Source organism: Cydia splendana, chromosome Z, assembly GCF_910591565.1.
Source record: "Cydia splendana chromosome Z, ilCydSple1.2, whole genome shotgun sequence".
Classification (NCBI taxonomy): Eukaryota; Metazoa; Arthropoda; class Insecta; order Lepidoptera; family Tortricidae; genus Cydia; species Cydia splendana.
Genome location: NC_085987.1, coordinates 1,091,096 through 1,110,028, shown reverse-complemented (window position 1 = coordinate 1,110,028; position 18,933 = coordinate 1,091,096). Strand labels below are relative to the sequence as shown.

General features: G+C 37.6%; 1 protein-coding gene across 1 annotated transcript in view; it reads left to right on the top strand.

The window, feature by feature from the left end:
• The window catches only part of LOC134805184 (protein crumbs), a 140,918-nt gene that overhangs the window by 44,376 nt on the left and 77,609 nt on the right, over positions 1–18,933 (top strand). Inside the window, exon 2 of the mRNA XM_063778493.1 lies at positions 15,638–15,793. Within this exon, the coding sequence (XP_063634563.1) occupies positions 15,638–15,793 (156 nt within the window). The remainder of the gene's footprint in view (positions 1–15,637; positions 15,794–18,933) is intronic.

Here is an 18,933-nt window from a genome sequence, read left to right as displayed (position 1 = left end):
TCCTATGGCCGCGTTCCATCTCTGTCATCAGATCTGCATGCTCGATAGTATATTGCATTGCTTTCAGAAGTAAACCAACATGTAAAATATTAACTAATGAACTGATCATAAAAAATCATTCTATATCAGCTTGCAAGATTCGCCCTAAACAAATTGACAAACTATTAGAAATAACATATAAATCATCATAAGTTAGTAAAATGCTGGTACAAAGACTTGATATTGTATGTCTTTCCCATCACGGAACAATGGTGTTCCGGACCTTTGGGAGGCGTGCGCGGAGCCGAAGCCAACACGTAGAGGCCCTTTTGACACTTTAATGAAATGTAAGGGGTACACCGAGCGGATGCTGCCCTTACCCGTGTCATGGGACGCATGCAGAGGCAGCACCCGCCAGGGTGTAAGGGCTATTGAGAGATGATGGAATGTAAAATGAACTAGGTTATTGGGTGAAAGCGATGGACTAAGTACTGAGCTATGGGGTAAAAAACCGGACGCCTGCCTAATAAAACGGTATGCAATTTTATTTCCGGCAGACGGTGACTCGCCCTCACAAGATGGGCCCCCACAAAAAGCGACATCTAGGATGGCTCAAGGGCAACACCGGTGTGAGCGGCTCAGGGGTGTTGAGAGGTGTGCGCCGCTTTCTACCCAGTGGCTGTTAACAGCCACTGTGCCAACTCGCGTCTTATGCATATTTCACTTCCACCCCTGGAGCTTATAGCTCTAACAACTCCACTCTGGCCGGCCGGCTAAGGCAAGCCAGAGGCGGAGAATCCTGTCCCACCCACCCTCCTTGCGGGTAACAGAACTCCCCAGGAGCACTCGGGTACGTGAGGTCGCTAATCCCCAACAGCTCGCCACAAGCTGCCCTGCGTTGACTGATTGCACTGGTAAAACCAGCGGGCGATGGGGTCGTCACATCCCTACGCCTATTGTATTATTATTATAATTGATAAAATCAGAGATTAAAATTCATTGTCAATTTTATCGACAATATTATCGGCGCGTCCCTCGCACTATCTAGGTTTACTTAGAACTGACGTCATCTCGTTCACGGACAGGGTTGTCTGTGTTTGTTCTTGTATTTGTGTGAATATAGTTTTTGCTAGTGTTTGATAATTTTGTCGTGTGCGTGTGTAGCGACGCATGCTAAAAATGCATTAGTGTTAACATTATTTGTGTGCGTTACCTCGTCCCCCGCGCCAAAAACGACAGAATTTTTCAGATAGAAATTACTGCATACATCGTTATCGCGGGAGCAAAAACAAGCCTGTCACAGAACACATGTAACAGAACGTCCGTTTTGTAAAAGTGGTATATTCTGCCTACACATTTTAAACCTCTAAGATGTTCTTCATATCTAGCATGAAGTTTTCGCAGGAAAAGGTCAATTAAACTCGTATTTCACTATGTAAATGCCTACCTATAAGTCAACATGTCAACTTGAAAACCAAGTTACCAATGTATTTAATTTTTTATATCAGTATTTACTTCTTAAAGTATTTTATGTGATTTTAGTAATAGATGACCACACTTTTATTTAAATTCGATTCTGCTACATTTTGAGCCGATAGGTACATAAGAACGTAACTCAATAGGAATGTCACTTCTGTTATTATTTATTTGTCATAATCTTTCACTACTGTCAAATCGTTGTTGATCCCGCGATAACGATGTATGGAAATTAGTGCGCGTCTCTGCTCCATAGATATTTACTCCGAGCTTTATGTGGTTATGCAAGTAAGTGCAGCGTTCTTCGTTGTCTAAAATTTTGGTTTACTGGGATTTTGAATTGGCACCGCCATCAAAAACTAAGTACACAATTACCCGGGTGGTTATTAATTTGCTTATTAGGTACTAGCTTTTGCCCGCGACTTCGTCTGCGTGGAATTAGTAATTTGGGTACCATAATTTTTAAACAAATCTGCTTTTTATTACATCCTTCTTTTCGCCCCCAAAATGGATGACTAATTACAATTAGTCAAAAATGCGAACTTTCTTTATTTGTAACGAAATTAAGATATTATTTTCTTTTATTTATTTATTAATTTTGACGTGATAACGTCTTATAAATCGATGAACACCGGTAGCATGCACGAAAAAGTGTCACGTTGTGGACAAATCTCCATGGTAACGTTGTGGACAGATCTCCATGGTAACGTTACGTAATGTAATGGTAATGTTTTCTTATGACGTTATCACGCAAAATTATCGTCCGTAAACCGACTTTACAGACAACCATATTTTTCTATCTTAACATCACTTCCACCTCCACTCCAACATGGAGGTTCGAGAAGTTGAAGAAGTTGGAGAAGCTGTAGAAGTTGGAGAAGTTGATAAAGTTGAATAAGTTGGAGAAGTTGAAGTTGCACAATTTAAAGTTGGAGAAGTTGGACAATTTGAAAAAGTTGAAGAAGTTCGAGTTGGAGAAGTTGAAGTTGAATTTGAAGAAGTTGGAGAAGTTGAAGTTGTAGTTGAAGAAGTTGAAAAGGTTGGAGTAGTCGAATTTGAAGAAGTTGGAAAAGTAGAAGTTGAAGAAGTTGAAAAGGTTGGAGTAGTAGAAGTTCAAGAAGTACGAGAAGTTGAAGTTAAGGAAGTTGGAGATGTCGAAGTTGAAGAAGTTGAAGAATTTCGAGTTGGAGAAGTTGAAGTTGAAGAAGTTGAAAAGGTTGGAGAACTTGAAGAAGTTGAAAGGTTGGAGAAGTTGAAGTCTAAGAAGTAGATGTTGAAGTTGAAGAAGTGGGAGAAGTTGAAGTTGAAGAAGTTGAAGTTAAAGAAATTAGAGAAGTCGAAGTTGAAGTTGAAGAAGTAGGAGAAGTTGAAGTTAGAGAAGTTGAAGAAATTGAAAAGGTTGGAAAAGTTGAAGTAGAAGAAGTTGGAGAAGTCGAAGTTGAAGTTGAAGAAGTAGGAGAAGTTGAAGTTAGAGAAGTTGAAGAAATTGAAAAGGTTGGAGAAGTTGAAGTTGGAGAAGTTGGAGAAGTTGAAAAAGTTGAAGCAGTTAGAGTTGGAGAAGTTGAAGTTGAATTTGAAGAAGTTGGAGAAGTTGAAGTTGAAGAAGTTGAAAAGGTTGGAGAACTTGAAGAAGTTGAAAGGTTGGAGAAGTTGAAGTTCAAGAAGTAGAAGATGTTGAAGTTGAAGAAGTGGGAGAAGTTGAAGTTGAAGAAGTTGAAGTTAAAGAAGCTGGAGAAGTCGAAGTTGAAAAAGTTGAAGATGAAGAAGTAGGATAAGTTGGAGGAGTTGAAAAAGTTGAAGCAGTTCGAGTAGGAGAAGTTGAAGTTGAATTTGAAGATTTTGGAGAAGTTGAAGTTGAAAAGATTGGATAACTAGAAGAAGTAGATGTTGAAGTTGAAGAAGTGGGAGAAGTTGAAGTTGAAGAAGTTGAAGTTAAGGAAGTTGGCGAAGTCGAAGTTAGAGAAGTTGAAGAAATTGAAAAGGTTGGAGAAGTTGAAGTAGAAGAAGTTGGAGAAGTCGAAGTTGAAGTTGAAGAAGTAGAAAAAGTTGAAGTTAGAGAAGTTGAAGAAATTGAAAAGGTTGGAGAAGTTGAAGTTAGAGAAGTTGAAGAAGTCGGAGAAGTTGAAGTTGAATTTGAAGTTGAAGAAGTTGAAAAGGTTGGATAACTTGAAGAAGTAGATGTTGAAGTTGAAGAAGTGGGAGAAGTTGAAGTTGAAGAAGTTGAAGTTAAAGAAGTTGGAGAAGTCGAAGTTGAAGAAGTTGATGTTGAAGAAGTAGAAGTTGAAGTTAGAGAAGTTGAAGAAATTGAAAAGGTTGGAGAAGTTGAAGTTGGAGAAGTTGAAGAAGTTGGAGAAGTTGAAGTTGAATTTGAAGAAGTTGAAGTTGAAGAACTTGAAAAGGTTGGAGAATTTGAAGAAGTTGAAAGGTTGGAGAAGTTGAAGTTGAAGTAGGAGATGTTGAAGTTGAAGAAGTGGAAGAAGTTGAAGTTAAAGAAGTTGGAGAAGTCGAAGTTTAAAAGGTTGGAGAAGTTGAAGTTGAAGTTTGAGAAGTTGAAGTTGGACAATTTAAAGTTGGAGAAGTTGAAGAAGTTTGAGAAGTTGAAAAAGTTGACTAAGTTCGAGTTAGAGAAGTTAAAGTTGAATTTGAAGAAGTTGAAGAAGTTGAAAAGGTTGGAGAAGTTGAAGTTGAAGAAGTAGGAGATATTGAAGTTGAAGAAGTGGGAGACGTTGAAGTTGAAGAAGTTGGAGAAGTTGAAGTTAAAGAAGTTGGAGAAGTCGAAGTTGAAGAAGTTGAAAAAGTTGGAACATTTGAAGAAGTTGGATGAATTGAAGAAGTAGGAAGATAAATAAGTTGGAGAAATTGAGGAAGTTGAAAAAGTTGGAGAAGTTAAAAAAAGTTGGAGAAGTTGAAGAAGGTGCAAAAGTGGAAGAGTTAGAGTTGGAGAAGTTGAAGTCGAATTTGAGGAAGTTGGAGAAGTTGAAGTTGAAAAGGTTGGAGTAGTCGAATTTGAAGAAGTTGAAGTTGAAGAAGTTGAAAACGTTGGAGAACTTGAAGAAGTTGAAAAGGTTGGAGGACTTGAAGAAGTTGAAAAGGTTGGAGAAGTTGAAGTTCAAGAAGTAGGAGATGTTGAAGTCAGGGACCGTATAACCGGTTTTATTAAATACCTGTATAAAAACTGTCAAACGAATACCGGTTAAAATGTTATACCTATATTCGCATTAGAGGTATTGCTGTCATTCCGTTTTTGTCTTTATCGCTATTTGTACACTAATTGACATAATGAAATACCGGTATTCATTAATACCTCAATAATAACAGGTATTCAGTATACCGGTAATGGTTTTCGTATTTAATACCGGTATTCATTGCACTTGATCAAAGAGTAACCAAAAACTTTGCGACAAGAGGTTAAAGTTGTTGTTAAGTCCTCATGCCAAAGACATATGTAACTTACTATCTATTCTTTTTGCTCATGCTTATATTGATCGCTGTACAAGCGAAAGATTTCATGATTTAACCACGAGCGTAGCAAGTGGTTCGAAATCTGTAAAATTGAGCGTTGCGACCGTTTCAAGGCACGAGGTTAATGAATGAATTAATGAAAATAATTAATCCCAGAAAACATTTCCATATGAAATATGAGCGCCGCGCCGCCAAAATTTTCGCGCCGCCGCCGCCGCCAAAATTCTGCGCTATCGGTGTGGCATCGGCGTGACCTTGTTAGATACTAGAGTCTGTCTAAGCTAACTTTGCACCGATTTGAACAGAACAAAGTGAGGAAGTGTTATTATAATATAAACGTCATATTTTCATAGAATTTTGACATTAACGATGATATTTACACACGTTGTCGTTGCAAATGCTATGCAGATTAGTTTGATCGGGAATTTATTGCTTTTATATAACGTGCTAACAAATTAGGTACCGATATTTTAAGAGATGGTACTTTATATAAAAACAATTAACTTTAAATAGAAATCAAGAAAACTTTTCATATCATATTTTTGTTTTATTTACCGAACAAAAATATAAATTAAAATTATATCTAAAAATAATCATTACGTGCATCGTGCATTTAACCACATAAAGAAAAAAATACATAGAGTGCTCACTCAGAAAAGTCTAATGCTCAACAACTTTCAGCGAATATTAAACAAGGATTAACTGGAACTTTATTTTGAACTCCTTCTGCTTTAATATAGTAGTAGTAGTAAAACACTTTATTGTACAAAAATCAAAACAAAACAGGAAAAATAACATTCGTCATTAGTACAAAGGCGAACTTATGCCTTTAAGGGATCTCTTCCAGTTAACCTTTGAGCAATATTAGTTGTAAATAGTTGTTCAATACAATTTTTGAGACATTTTTGAAATTAATATTCTTTTTAGGGTTCCGTATTTCGTACCAATATCAAGTTGATATCAACTGCAAAAAAGTTTCTTGAAGGGGTTTTTATAGGCTTTTAATATCGTACATTTAAGTCACATTCACTCATTGATTCATTCATACTATTTTTGCGATTAGTAGGTGGTCTGTGCGAGCAGTGTGTGTAATCATTCACCTCTCCTGGCGATACGTACATATAATAACTATTATATTTGACTATAGCTACCCGCACTGACTTCGCACGGATTACACAAAACCTTAACAAATTGTACACCTAAACTAAAGCTTCCTCAAAAATCTTTCTATTGATAGCTGAAATCCGCATGAAAATCAGTTGAGTAGGTTTTGATTTGAGTTCATCGTGAACATACATTCATATAGTTACAGACAGACGCGGCGGGGGACTTTGTTTTATAAAGTGTAGTGAATTAGTGATAGATTCAATTAACAGTAACCTCACAATATAAAGAGATGATCATTATGCTGCTTATCTACAGTTAATGCCATGAAAAACTTTTATCCTACCATAATTCAATAAATTAAATGAAATGAAATTAAATGAATTAAGGTTTGAATTCTCTTCGCATAAACCAAGTTTTCAAGGCTACGCCGCCGATTCGCCGCCACCGCCAACCAATTTTGACCGGCGAACCGCCGCCGGCTAAATGCCTATTGGGCGGCGCTAGACGTGCGCGCCGGTCGAAAAAAATTGGGTGGCGGCGCGCCAGAAAAAAATCCACGGCGGCGGCGTGGAATTTTTCAACTTTTCAATATTAAGACGTATAATGAAAAGCCATGCTTAACCCTTAAATCGACAAGGGAAAAAAATCTCAAAAAACTGTGTTAGTATCATTTTTTTGGTGTTATTATCTTATTATGTGGTTGTTTATTGTAGAAAAATCATGAAAAAAATCTATTTATAATAGTTTCGAAAAAAACATAGGTATGTCAAATATGTTGGATGTTGCCAGTCGGTGTAAATAATGAAAAGACGTCTAGTATTTTGGACGTTGCCTAGTTAGTATATAGTACTTTATATGCATAAGGTTTTTTTTGTCAAATTCATGTTTTTTTTTAATAAATATAGAATAATTGCATTTTTAATTACAAATACACTTACTGATAATGTCAACTTATGTTATGAACTAAAGTAAAACCTATTATTTTTATATTTTTCTAAAAGCTTTATAGCTCGTAGGTGGTAAAATTTTACCAGTCATTGGCGTCATTTTATTAACATTAAATCAAACTTAGCGGGGTATCGTAGGATGCAGCAACATCTGAGCAATGGTATACAACAATGCATGCAATTTTTTCAATATTTTCGTAAGAAATTTCTCAAATGAAATCGGGTCTGTCTCTTGATGTCTTGATGAACGCACAGGAAAAAAAAACCGTAATAATATTTTTTTATCTATTTGGTTCATTACGTTGCAATACGACAAGTAATGACTTTTTAAAAGATTTTGAAACACCTAAAATCCCTCTGTTTAATTCATATACATAAAAACTACCAGAAAACGTGATAATTTTACTCTTCGCATACTTGGCACTAGAGCCCTGTAATCGACAACGGTTAAAACACTGGACATTATACTTTGTAAATGTGTTTTACCCATAGGTACATGGTACATACAACACATTTTTATGTAAATCGTACTGCCACATAATAAATAGTTAGTATGGTGTTGGTGCGACATAAAATAGTAGAAATTAAATTAAATGACCAAAAAAATTCCGTAAGTAGGTACGTAATTATTGCCATGTTTAAGTAAGTATTTTACGTCAAAAATGTGAGAGTTACGTAGGAAGTGGCGCCCATTTCAACTATTTCTTATCGGACTATAACCTATTACATATTTTAACGCTGCATAATACTGTCTTATAAAAAATATTCGGCGCGCATTTTAATCTACCGGCGGCGGCGGCGGCGCGCGGACTCCTTATGGCGGCGGCGCGCACGTCTAATCGGCGCTCATATATTTGAGATTATAAACTACATACGTAATAAAATACAATTAAATCAACAAAAAAAAACAATTAAATGAATCAAATGAACGCTATTAAATATTTATCATTGAAAATCATCACCTAACAGCTAATTTTACCAACCAACATGAAAACGGGCATTCTAAGATTCGGATCTTAAGTATTTACAACTTTACAAGCGGGCCGGACAACGTCCTTGACGAGTAGCGAAGGAACGAATCGTGGTACTACTACAACCGGTATTGGCACTTACTTATTACCGGTAATAGCTTTAGGAGTAAACTATCAAATAGTGGTATTTGTTGTCAATTGGCTAAACCGGTAACACTATTGAATACCGGTATTCGAATACCTCTATTCGGAGCTTAAGTGATATAAATACCCAAATTCAAATTACACCGGTTATACCTCAATAATAACCTGTAGTCAGAATACCGGTAACGGTCCCTGGTTGAAGTTATAGAAGTAGAAAATGAAGAAGTTGGAGAAGTTGAAGAAGTTCGAGTTGGAGAAGATGAAGTTAGAGAAGTTGAAGAAGTAGAAGTTGAAGGACGAGTTGAAGAAGTAGGAGTTGAAGTTGAAGAAGTTGAAGTTAGAGAAGTAGAAGTTGAAAAGGTTGGAGAAGTTGAAGTTGAAGTAGGAGAAGTTGAAGAAGTTGAAAAGGTTGAAGTAGTTGAATAAGTAGGAGAAGTTAAAGTTGAAGACGTTGAAAAGGTTGAAGAAGTTGAAGAAGTAGGAGAAGTTGAAGTTAGAGAAGTTGATGAAGTTAAAGAAGTAGGAGAAGTTGAAGTTAGAGAAGATGAAGTAGGAGAAGTTAAAGTTGAAGTTGAAAAGGTTGAAGAAGTTGAAGTTGACGACGTTGAAAAGGTTGGAAAAGTTCGAGTTGGAGAAGTTGAAGTTAGAGAAGTAGAAGTTGAAGAATTGTTGAAGAAAAGGTTGTTGATTCCCCATACAAACTTCCACCCCCTTTTTCACCCCCTTAAAGAGGGATTTCTGGGATAAAAACTACCCTATGTCCTTCCCCGGGACTCAAACTATCTCTATACCAAATTTCATGAAAATCGGTTCAGCGGTTTAAGCGTGAAGAGGTAACAGACAGACAGACAGACAGACAGACGGACACACTTTCGCATTTATAATATTACTAGCTTTTGCCCGCGACTTCGTCTGCGTGGAATTAGTGACAGCAGCTAAAGTAGGTATGGCGCCTGGATAATTCTAATAGCAATGATTCAATTCGCGCATTGCTTGATTCAATTATTAGGCAATTCTTTAACTCTTTCAATTCCACCCCCCCTTGCACTCTCTTCAGGGATGATTACCGACATAAAAACTATCCTATGTCCTTCCCCGGGACTCAAACTATCCCTATACCAAATTTCAACTAAATCGGTTCAGCGGTTTAAGCGTGAAGAGGTTACAGACAGACAGACACACTTTCGCCTTTATAATATTATATATATTTATAATATTAGTATTAATATAGTATGGATAGTATGGATTAATTACGTTTTGGCAGAAATTGGCTTTACGACGGGATAGGGACTGGACAAGGATAGGGGTGGGGTCTGGTATATAAAAAAATATTTTGTGCTTTTCAGTGGGTTGGAAGGACCTCAAAAGGAAACAACGGAACCCTTATACTCCTTATAGGATCACTCGTGCGTCTGTCTGTCTGTCCGTCTGTCACAGCCTATTTTCTCGGAAACTACTGGACCAATTAAGTTGAAATTTGGTACACATATGTACATTAGTAACTTAAAGATGGACATGTTTTTTTTATAATTTTAAAATACATAGGTTCGAAGTTATTTAAGAAAATAGCCAAAAAATGACCATTTATCTCCAAAACTACTGGGTCTAAAATTTTGAAAAAAAAATATACAAAATAGTTCTTTACCTATAGATGACAGGAAAACCTATTAGAAATGTGAAGTCAAGCGGGAGTCGGAATTATGTACGGAACCCTAGAAACGCGAGTCTGACTCGCACTTGGCCGGTTTTTTTAAAGAAATTATATTAAGTTATTTTGCTTTTATGTTTGTTTTTTTTTAATTGATTTATTTATATTTTTACTTTTTTATTTCGTTTTATTTATTTTTGTCTCATTATGACGATCGATTGATCTTGCTGCGCGCACGTAATACAGGGACCCACTCCCTCTCCCACTCGCACTCGCACTCGCACTCTCAATCCCACTGAAAACCGCATCAAAATCACGGACAAACATACATACATAAATACATACCGGTCAAACTGAGAACCTCCTTTTTTTTAAGGCGGTTAAAAACCAAAGTAGTTGCTCTTTTCTGTGAGCTGTAACTTCGCAATTAGCTTAAAAAAATTAAAATAATGACATAAATTACTTTGCCGAATCTTTATTACAGCGAACTCAGAATAGTCGTAAGTGCCATAGACGCTACTGGAGTTAAGTCTTTTATGCCAATTTCCGCGAATTTGAATATTTTTTAGTTTTGTGCCTATAGATTACAGGAAATCCTATAAAGAAATCAAACGGGAGTCGACTAATCAAATCATAGCCGGTAATTCTATATACGCAACGCCTCTAGCCGCGTCATATTCGCGTCTAAAAATCAAATGGATTGATCGCGCCCGTTCCGCGCCGCGCCGCGCCGCCGCCGCGCCGCTTCGCCATCGCGTCAAAATCGCTCACCTAGGACACTTCCATATGCAACAACGGTTTGTTTTTTCCGTGCCGCGTCTCGCCGCGCCGCCGCCGCGCCGCGCCGCGCCTCGCCGCCCGACATTCGCGTGCAAATCGCGCCGCGCCGCGTTCGCAACGAGATCGCTTACGTAGGACACTTCTATGGGCATCAAAGGATTGATTTAGCCGCGCCGCGCCGCGCCGCGCCGCGCCGCGCCGCGTTCGCGCGTTGTTCGCCTACGTAAGACGTAGCGTAACTTGAATAAGAATAAGAATAAAAACAGAAATTTTATTCTTATTCAAATCAATTTGAATTAGAATAATTCTTGCACTAGTTATTTTAGAATAAAATTAAGGTGAATAAATCATGTGACTTTTATTTTAAATGCGGAATAAAAAACAGAATAATTATTCTAGAATTGAGGCTATTCTAACTAAGGTTTTATTCAATTAAAATGTTATTTAGAATTAAGTTAATTTTTGTAGTACAATTGGTTAAATTTTGTAAGTTGATTTTCACCCTTCTATTTAAAAGTCGGATTGATTTGATATTTGTTACTTTAGTTTAGGTATAGGTACACATTGAAGAGTTCCGCTATACGCTATCTAGTTCTATCATCCGATCAGGGTGCTTAGCCAACATGCCAAACGTTGACGCTCCGTAGAGTTGCGCATGGTCTCTCTCTATCACTCTTACATATTAGTGCGATACAGAGACAGATAGCGTTTCGTTGTCGTAGCACTCGTAGCGCAAACGATTGGGTGCCTAGCTAAGATGCCAATTTTTGTTTTTAATTTAATAACCAAATCATAAGGTACAATTTAGCTGTTTTTAGCGCTTTCTGTCTCTATCACTCTTACATATTAGTGCAATAGAGAGACAGAGATAGCGTTTTGTTGTCGTAGCGCAAACGATTGTCATGTTGGCTACGCACCCAAGGTGCTAAGCAAAGATGACAATTTTTGTTTTTAATTTCATAACCAAATCATTAAGTAAATTTAGCTTTTCTGGGGGCCTAGCCAAGATGCCAATCGCTTGTGCTCCGATAACGAAGCACTTTCTGTCTCTATCACTCTTACATATTAGTGCGATAGAGGGACAGAGATACCGTTTCGTTCTCGTAGCGCAAACGATTGGCATATTGGCTACGCACCCAAGGTGCCTAGCCAAGATGTCAATTTTTGTTTTTAATTTAATAACCAAATCTTTGGGTACAATTTAGCTGTTCAGGGGGCCTAGCCAATATGCTAATCGCTTGCGCTCCGCCAACGCAGCGCTTTCTGTCTCTATCACTCTTACATATTAGTGCGATAGAGAGACATATAGCGTTTTGTTGTCGTGGCGCAAACGTTTGGCATGTTGGCTACGCTTCCATGTGCCTTGCCAAGATGCCAATTTTAGTTTTTGATTTAATAACCAAATTAGGTAAATTTAGCTGTTCTGGGGGCCTAGCCAACATGCCAATCGCTTGCGCTCCATCCTCCGTAATGATTTGGTTATTAAATTAAAAACAAAAATTGTCATCTTGGCTAGGTTCCTTGGGTTCGTAGCCAATATGCCAATCGTTTGCGCTACGACAACAAAACTCTATCTCTGTCTCTCTATCGCACTAATATGTAAGAGTGATAGAAACAGAAAGCGCTTTGTTGTTGGAGCGCAAGCGATTGGCATGTTGACTAGGCCCCCAGAACGGTTAAATTTACCTGATGATGTGATTATTAAATTAAAAACAAAAATTGGCATCTTGGCTAGGCACCTTCAAAATCGAATCGAATCGAAGGCACCTTGAGTGCGTAGCCAACATGCCAATGGGTTGCGCTACTTCAACGAAACGCTACCTCCGTCTCTCTATCGCACTAATATGTAAGAGTGATAGAGACAAAGCGCTTCGTTGTCGGAGCGCAAACGATTGGCATCTTGGCTAGGCCCCTAGACCAGTTAAATTGAACCTAATGATTTGATTAGTAAATTAAAAATAATACGGTTACTGAAACTATGCGTTATGCGACAGTCAATTTGTAAGATTTTATTCCATAAAATAGGTATAAATTAGACAAGAGACTAACTACTATTACATCTACCTAACTATACGTAATTAGTACCTATACGGTACCCGAACTACATTTTTATTCGTGGAATATTATTTCAATTAAAAATCATGATTATATTTATTTGATTAAGAATAAGTTATTCTCATTCAATTTTTTCTCATACGAATTATTCCCGACCAAAATTATTTGAATATTTTTGACGGGAATAAAATCGAGATGATTTTATTCCTACGAATTCTTATTCAAATAATGATTTTATTCTTGAATGCCCAACACTGATAGGTGATCATGTGATGCTTTCTATAGGGAACGAAGTGTCGGACGCCTCGGCCCGGACCGTTCTAGCATGACTTGTCCTTTATGCGGAAAGAAGTGAACCTACACGGAGAAAAAAATCTAGTGTTCTTTACCAGAATATTGTAAATTTAACTTGATTTTATTGTATTATATGTGACAACTAGACTTTTTTTACACATTAATAGAAGATGCTAGTTCTTTAAAACATCATTTTTAGTTCCTATTACCCACATACCTAGTATCGTAGAAAATAAATTTTGTGTAGTATACAAAACCTATATGTAGCCATCATTATAGGACAGGGTAGAGTTTATCAGATATTTCATTAGTGTTCACCAGATTTTTTATTAGTTTTAAGTATAATTTTAGCTGACTGAAATAATCAACAATTTCTGTTTACTATATGCAGTATTGGAGAATACCAGATTTATGTTTGTGTTAAATATAATTGTTGTGGCATGAAATAAACAGTATGTTCTGTTTACTATATATATTGTAGAGGGTAACGGGTTTTATATTTGTGTTCAGTAAATCATTATTGCGGACTGAAATTGTAATATACTGTCGAGTGAAACAGAGTTAGGTTAAATATCTTAGGTGAGTCTTCGCTTTAACATGCTTTTGTTGCGACGAAGACTTACCTAAGGTGTTTAACATTATTCTGTTTAACTCGGCAGTAAGTACCTACATTGGCTTAGTCCGCAATAATGATGTTTGTGGTATAGGTGTGATGGCCTGAAACATAAACAGAAAAATCTCAATCCTAAATAATTACTATGAGTAAAGTAAAAACAAACTTTTTTTTTCAATTCGTTTTAATTTTAGTAGTACATAACATAAATTATCGGCCGCAATTTTAGTGAGCGTATGGCAAATATAACACAGAGATAATTTTGGTAGCAAACACAACACTCCAATATAGCCTTATCACTATTAGCAACATATGTATAAATTTTCAATTAAACCGCTATTCGCTTCGTCCGCCTTTGTTCACTACACACAGACACTTTTATTTGCTAAAACCAGTGATCTAAACAGGAATGCAACCTGATTCATTTATTATTGGCGACACTTGAAATGAACTCTGTCCGGACTTCGGTGAAAATGACAGAATGTTCTGGGCGCTGCGGGCGGCGGCGCAGGGGTGCGGGGGGCCGCAGTTAGCTCATATCGTGGACTGAACAGTTTTTCGTTACAGGCAAATAATATTTTGTTTAGTGTGCAAGAATATTGTAATGCCAACAATTTTTATTGTTGCTGGAACCACTCTTTATTGTTATCATTAAAAAGAGTATGTTAGACAACAGAGAACGTATCTAGTTATGTGTAAAAATATTCATAGTAATCAAGAAATTTCGAGTAAGTAATAAGTATTAAAAATCCGCTAACAGGTACGAGAAAATCTAGTACCTATAAATGAATTACATAAGGTGGACCCTAAACAAAGATTTTGTAATACACACTTTTATTATTGCTGTGTTAAACTAGATGATGGTGAACCGAATTAATAAATATTGTAAACATCGCAATTATTGTAAAGTGTTGTATGCTAAATGCATATTTTACTCTGTTACTATTAGATTGTTACCAAAACGATATCAGAGTTTTAGTGTACTAGAATATTTTAACTAGAATATTCTAATATTGTCCAAAATACGAGTCTATTAAACATGGCTGAAATCTGTTTTCCTTCACTAGAATCATAACTACTATACAATCTGGTAATATTGTAATATATTTTTCATCACACTTGCTCGGAAAAGATGTATTTACACGTAGGGCTTGCGGGCGGGAAATTGAATTTTTCGCCCTAGGGCGGAAAAAATCTTTTCCGAGCAAGTGTGATGAAAAACACTTATTTACACGTAGGGCTTGCGGGCGGGAAATTGAAATTTTCGCCCTAGGGCGGAAAAGTGTTTTATACAGAAGTTTGTTTTTATTAATTCTCCTTTTTTTCCTTACAAGTGTGATGAAAAACATTGTGTGTGCCACGGGCGGTAAAGAAATTCCGAACTCGTGAACATTTTAAGCCCTCGCTTCGCGTCGGGCTTAAAATTGACACTCGTTCGTAATTTCTTATTTCCCGCCCTTAATACACAATGTACTATTTTTCTCCGTGTAATTGCTGCGTATGATTAAACTTGAAAACTGCCAGTGTAACGATCCAAAAAGCTTTATAAAGTGTGGTATGATGATGTGATATATGAATATGGTATAATAACATTAATAATAGTAAAGCTCACAAGAAAACGCCACAGCCCGGCCTTGAGATCACCTGCCGATCTGGCACCTGTCTACCGATAGCTATATTTACGAGTACATAAGTACCGGACGGCGGGTGGTGCAGCGCCCTTATGATTGTAGGTACACTATCTTTATGATAATGATAAGGGTAATTGGGTACAAGTTTAGAGTCCGTCGTCGAAGCTAACTTTGCACCGACTTTAACAGAAGTAGAAGAAGGTAACGGAACAAAGTGAGAAGTATGACATTTAACATCATTCATTGCAAATCCCATGCAGAGTTAGCGTGGTCATACTCTAAATTTTTTATTTTGTTAAAAATGTGTGTTTTCAGCTGCAGAGCAAAACAGGGCTTAGAACCTCCCTTATTATAGTTTATACTAACTCAGTGCTAATTCATGATTCATTATAACATTTATAACATAACATAACACACAGCAAGAATTAAAAATTGAATTTTCAAACCCGATATCCACGACTTATGTGAAACGTTATGATTATCTTTCTCCTCTATAATGTGTAATAACCATTTATGTTTATTTGTTACAGGATTCAGCCTCCTGCTATGGGTCGGAGCTAAGGCCGCGACCCCGCTCGGCCCCTCCGAGAGGCCCGAGGCCTATTTCAACGGCAGCTCCTACATACGACTCTCGAGGCCTATATCGCTCAAGCAACTCGTCGGCCTCAACTTTCGGACATGTGTCGGTGAGTGGACATTTTATCTTGTAATTTTAGGGTTCCGTCCGTAGGCAAGGGGTGAATAAGGGTTCTGTCTAGCCTAACGGCAAATGGTGGCCACATTTTTCCGTTTAGATGATAAAGCAAAAAATAAGCAAAATAAAACTATGTGATGTGACAAAGCCCGGTGGACCGGTCGACTTGGTCACTTATTTTTTGTATGATACTATTTGGTTTGGTCATTATTTCAGTTTATGTGACAAAGACCAAAAGTTGGGGATTCAGTAGTACAACAATAGTAATACACTAATTATAAAATGTATAAACATAAATTAACTGGTTTATTAGAAAATACAATTCCCACAATGAGGGCGCCCCTGGACCGTAAACGCATTCTTAAGGGGCCACAGATTACCAGTTCGGCGGACGATATCAGCCTGTCAGTTGTTCGGAGCTGTCAAATTATGCGTTTAACTGACAGCTAGGCTGATATCGTCTGGCGAACTGGTAATCAGTGGGCCCCTTTAAGCATAAGCGTTAATCCAGATCTGTGGAAAAAACCGGCCAAGTGTGAGTCGGACTCGCGCACGAACGCGCGACCATTACGCAAAAAACGGCAATAAAATCCCGTTTGTTGTATGGGAGCCCCACTTAAATATTTATTTATTCTGTTCTTAGTATTTGTTGTTATAGCAGCAACATAAATACATTATCTGTGAAAATTTCATATCTATCTATCACGATTCATGAGATACAGCCTGGTGACAGACAGACTGACAGACGGACAGCGGAGTCTTATAGTTCGTTTTTTTAGCATTAGAAAGAACTTGAAAGAAGGTAAGCGATTTTGACATGTCTTTTAATTGAAAAACGCTTTTTAAAAATCAAAAACTATTACTTATGAAAGCAGAAGAATATAAATGATCGTATTAGATTCATAATTGTTACATATTTGCCGTTACTTATTTTTAAAATGTGTTTTTCAATTAAAAGACACATCAAGATTGTTTACCTTATTTCTAATGCTAAAAAAAACGAACTATAGTAATAGGGTCCCGTTTTTACCCTTTGGTACGGAACGCTAAAAACAGGCTCATGAAGGTACACATGAGTAAATCCATAAGTATGTTGGATATGTGACATATGTGCAAAAATAATAAACAACCCTTATAAGGTTGTGGATATTCGAGTACTTATTGTATTGATACGACCCGATAGTATCAATATGTGGCTTATGTTATGGGACTGACTCAGCATAATGAGTCATGTGGGCGAGTAAGATGGCGGCCCTGCGAAGGGTAACAATAATAAATCGTTATGATTGGCTGAAGATTAGCACGTTTGTTCGTAGACAATGCTTTTTGGGAGTTGGGTTGTTTGTTTACTGACTATGTCATCCGGGCCATGCAGCACATTCTGCATTAAGGCGCAATGCACACTGCATCCGATGCGCAATTGCAGTGTCAGCAGTGTGCCATGCGCCTGGGAGGTATTCAATAGAATGCGCGGAGCGCTGAGGGTCTGAGGTACCGGCTGAAATCTGAAATACTACCTACGATAGCCATGAAACTCATGATTAAAAGAAAAACAAATATGAAAATCCGGGTGTGACACACGGTTACATCATTGTCGAGTTGACTCTTCACAGCATCCAAAAAACCGAGCGTGCTCAAATGATCAAACAATAGTCCAAATATAACTTAGCGGTATTTTTTTTACTAAGACACCGTAAGTATATACTTTATTTGATATAAAGCGCCAGTCGATTATCTCATTGTAATTCATCATCATCATCATGTCATCCCTTTATTGTGAGCATAGGCCTCTCTTCTAGTACGCCACTTGTCCCGGTCCTGAGCTAATCTCATCCAGAAGTGACCCGCAATCTTCCGAATGTTGTCCACGGCGTCCACCCAACGAGCCAACGGATGCCAGGCGCTTCTTTCATCCGAAAGCGGCCACATTGTAATTCAGAGGGGGCTAACCATTGCTGTACCTTACAGTGGCGGCGCGTCTAGATTGTTCGTAGGCAAGCCGTAGCTAAGTTGCCCTTCCTTTTCTTCATAAGTTTAAAGAAAAGGCCCAAGAGCCTGAAGCACAAGCCCGATGGGAATTGAGTTCTATGGACGCTCCGCCACTGGTACCTTATGTCATTAAAAATAGGGCTTACGAATTATTAGTTAAACAGGTAGGCAAACAATGGTAGTCAACCGGTTAACGCGCAAATTCGTCGAACACACTCGGTTAATCGTAAGTCGTAACCGTGGAATAAATTATACGCTCCGATGAAAGTTTACAAAATATTGCATGAAACTATAGTATGTCTATTTATACGAGACTGGACAGTCCAAGTGAATTCTATAAGGTCGGATGTGAACATTAACATTCTTGACAAAGTTGCTTATTCTTAACATAAACTTTGATCTGTATAACAATTCAATATTAAAAAAACAACGGGTTGCACTCCGGGAGTGCCGACAGAAGTGAAAACTCGATGACTAGTCCAAAATGTCTGCAGCACTATGTATAATTACGTTAAATTGCTGGTCAGTGAGCTTGTTTAAAATTCGAAATTCAAATTTGTAGCGTTAATTGTTTAAAATTCGAATAGAAATTGTAAAGTTACCTTGCAGACCTCGCATCTAAATATATTTGGTCATGATATTTTGAGTTTTATTGACCAGTACTAGAGTTCACTTTTATTAGCGATATCATCAAGATGTAGCTTTATTTAATTATATTTGAGTGATATAAAGATATAATGTAACTGTGAGATCCTCGTATTTCAACCCGTAAATGATTAGAACCTTTTTCATGTAATGTAATTGAGTTTTTCTTTATTGATTTAAATGCCATCTAAATGAGTGGCCATCTAAACGTTACGGTCACGTGATCGCGTTACGCTGTCTCGAGTTTATCATTTTTTCCTTACCTCAAAAAGTGCCCAGCGCCGCTAAAGAAGTTTTCACTTCAAACATAATAATGGATTGAGCCGCTCGCACCGGTGTTGCTCCTGGCGGCTTAGCACGGTCGCGTTTTTATCCCTTATCACCATGCCTGTCACGTTCTAACAAGTTTGTAAGTGCGAAAGGGACGCGCATAGTGATAGTCGATAAAAATGGAACCGTGCTGAGCCCGCTGGTCGTCTTTACGACGGCAGTTTCAGG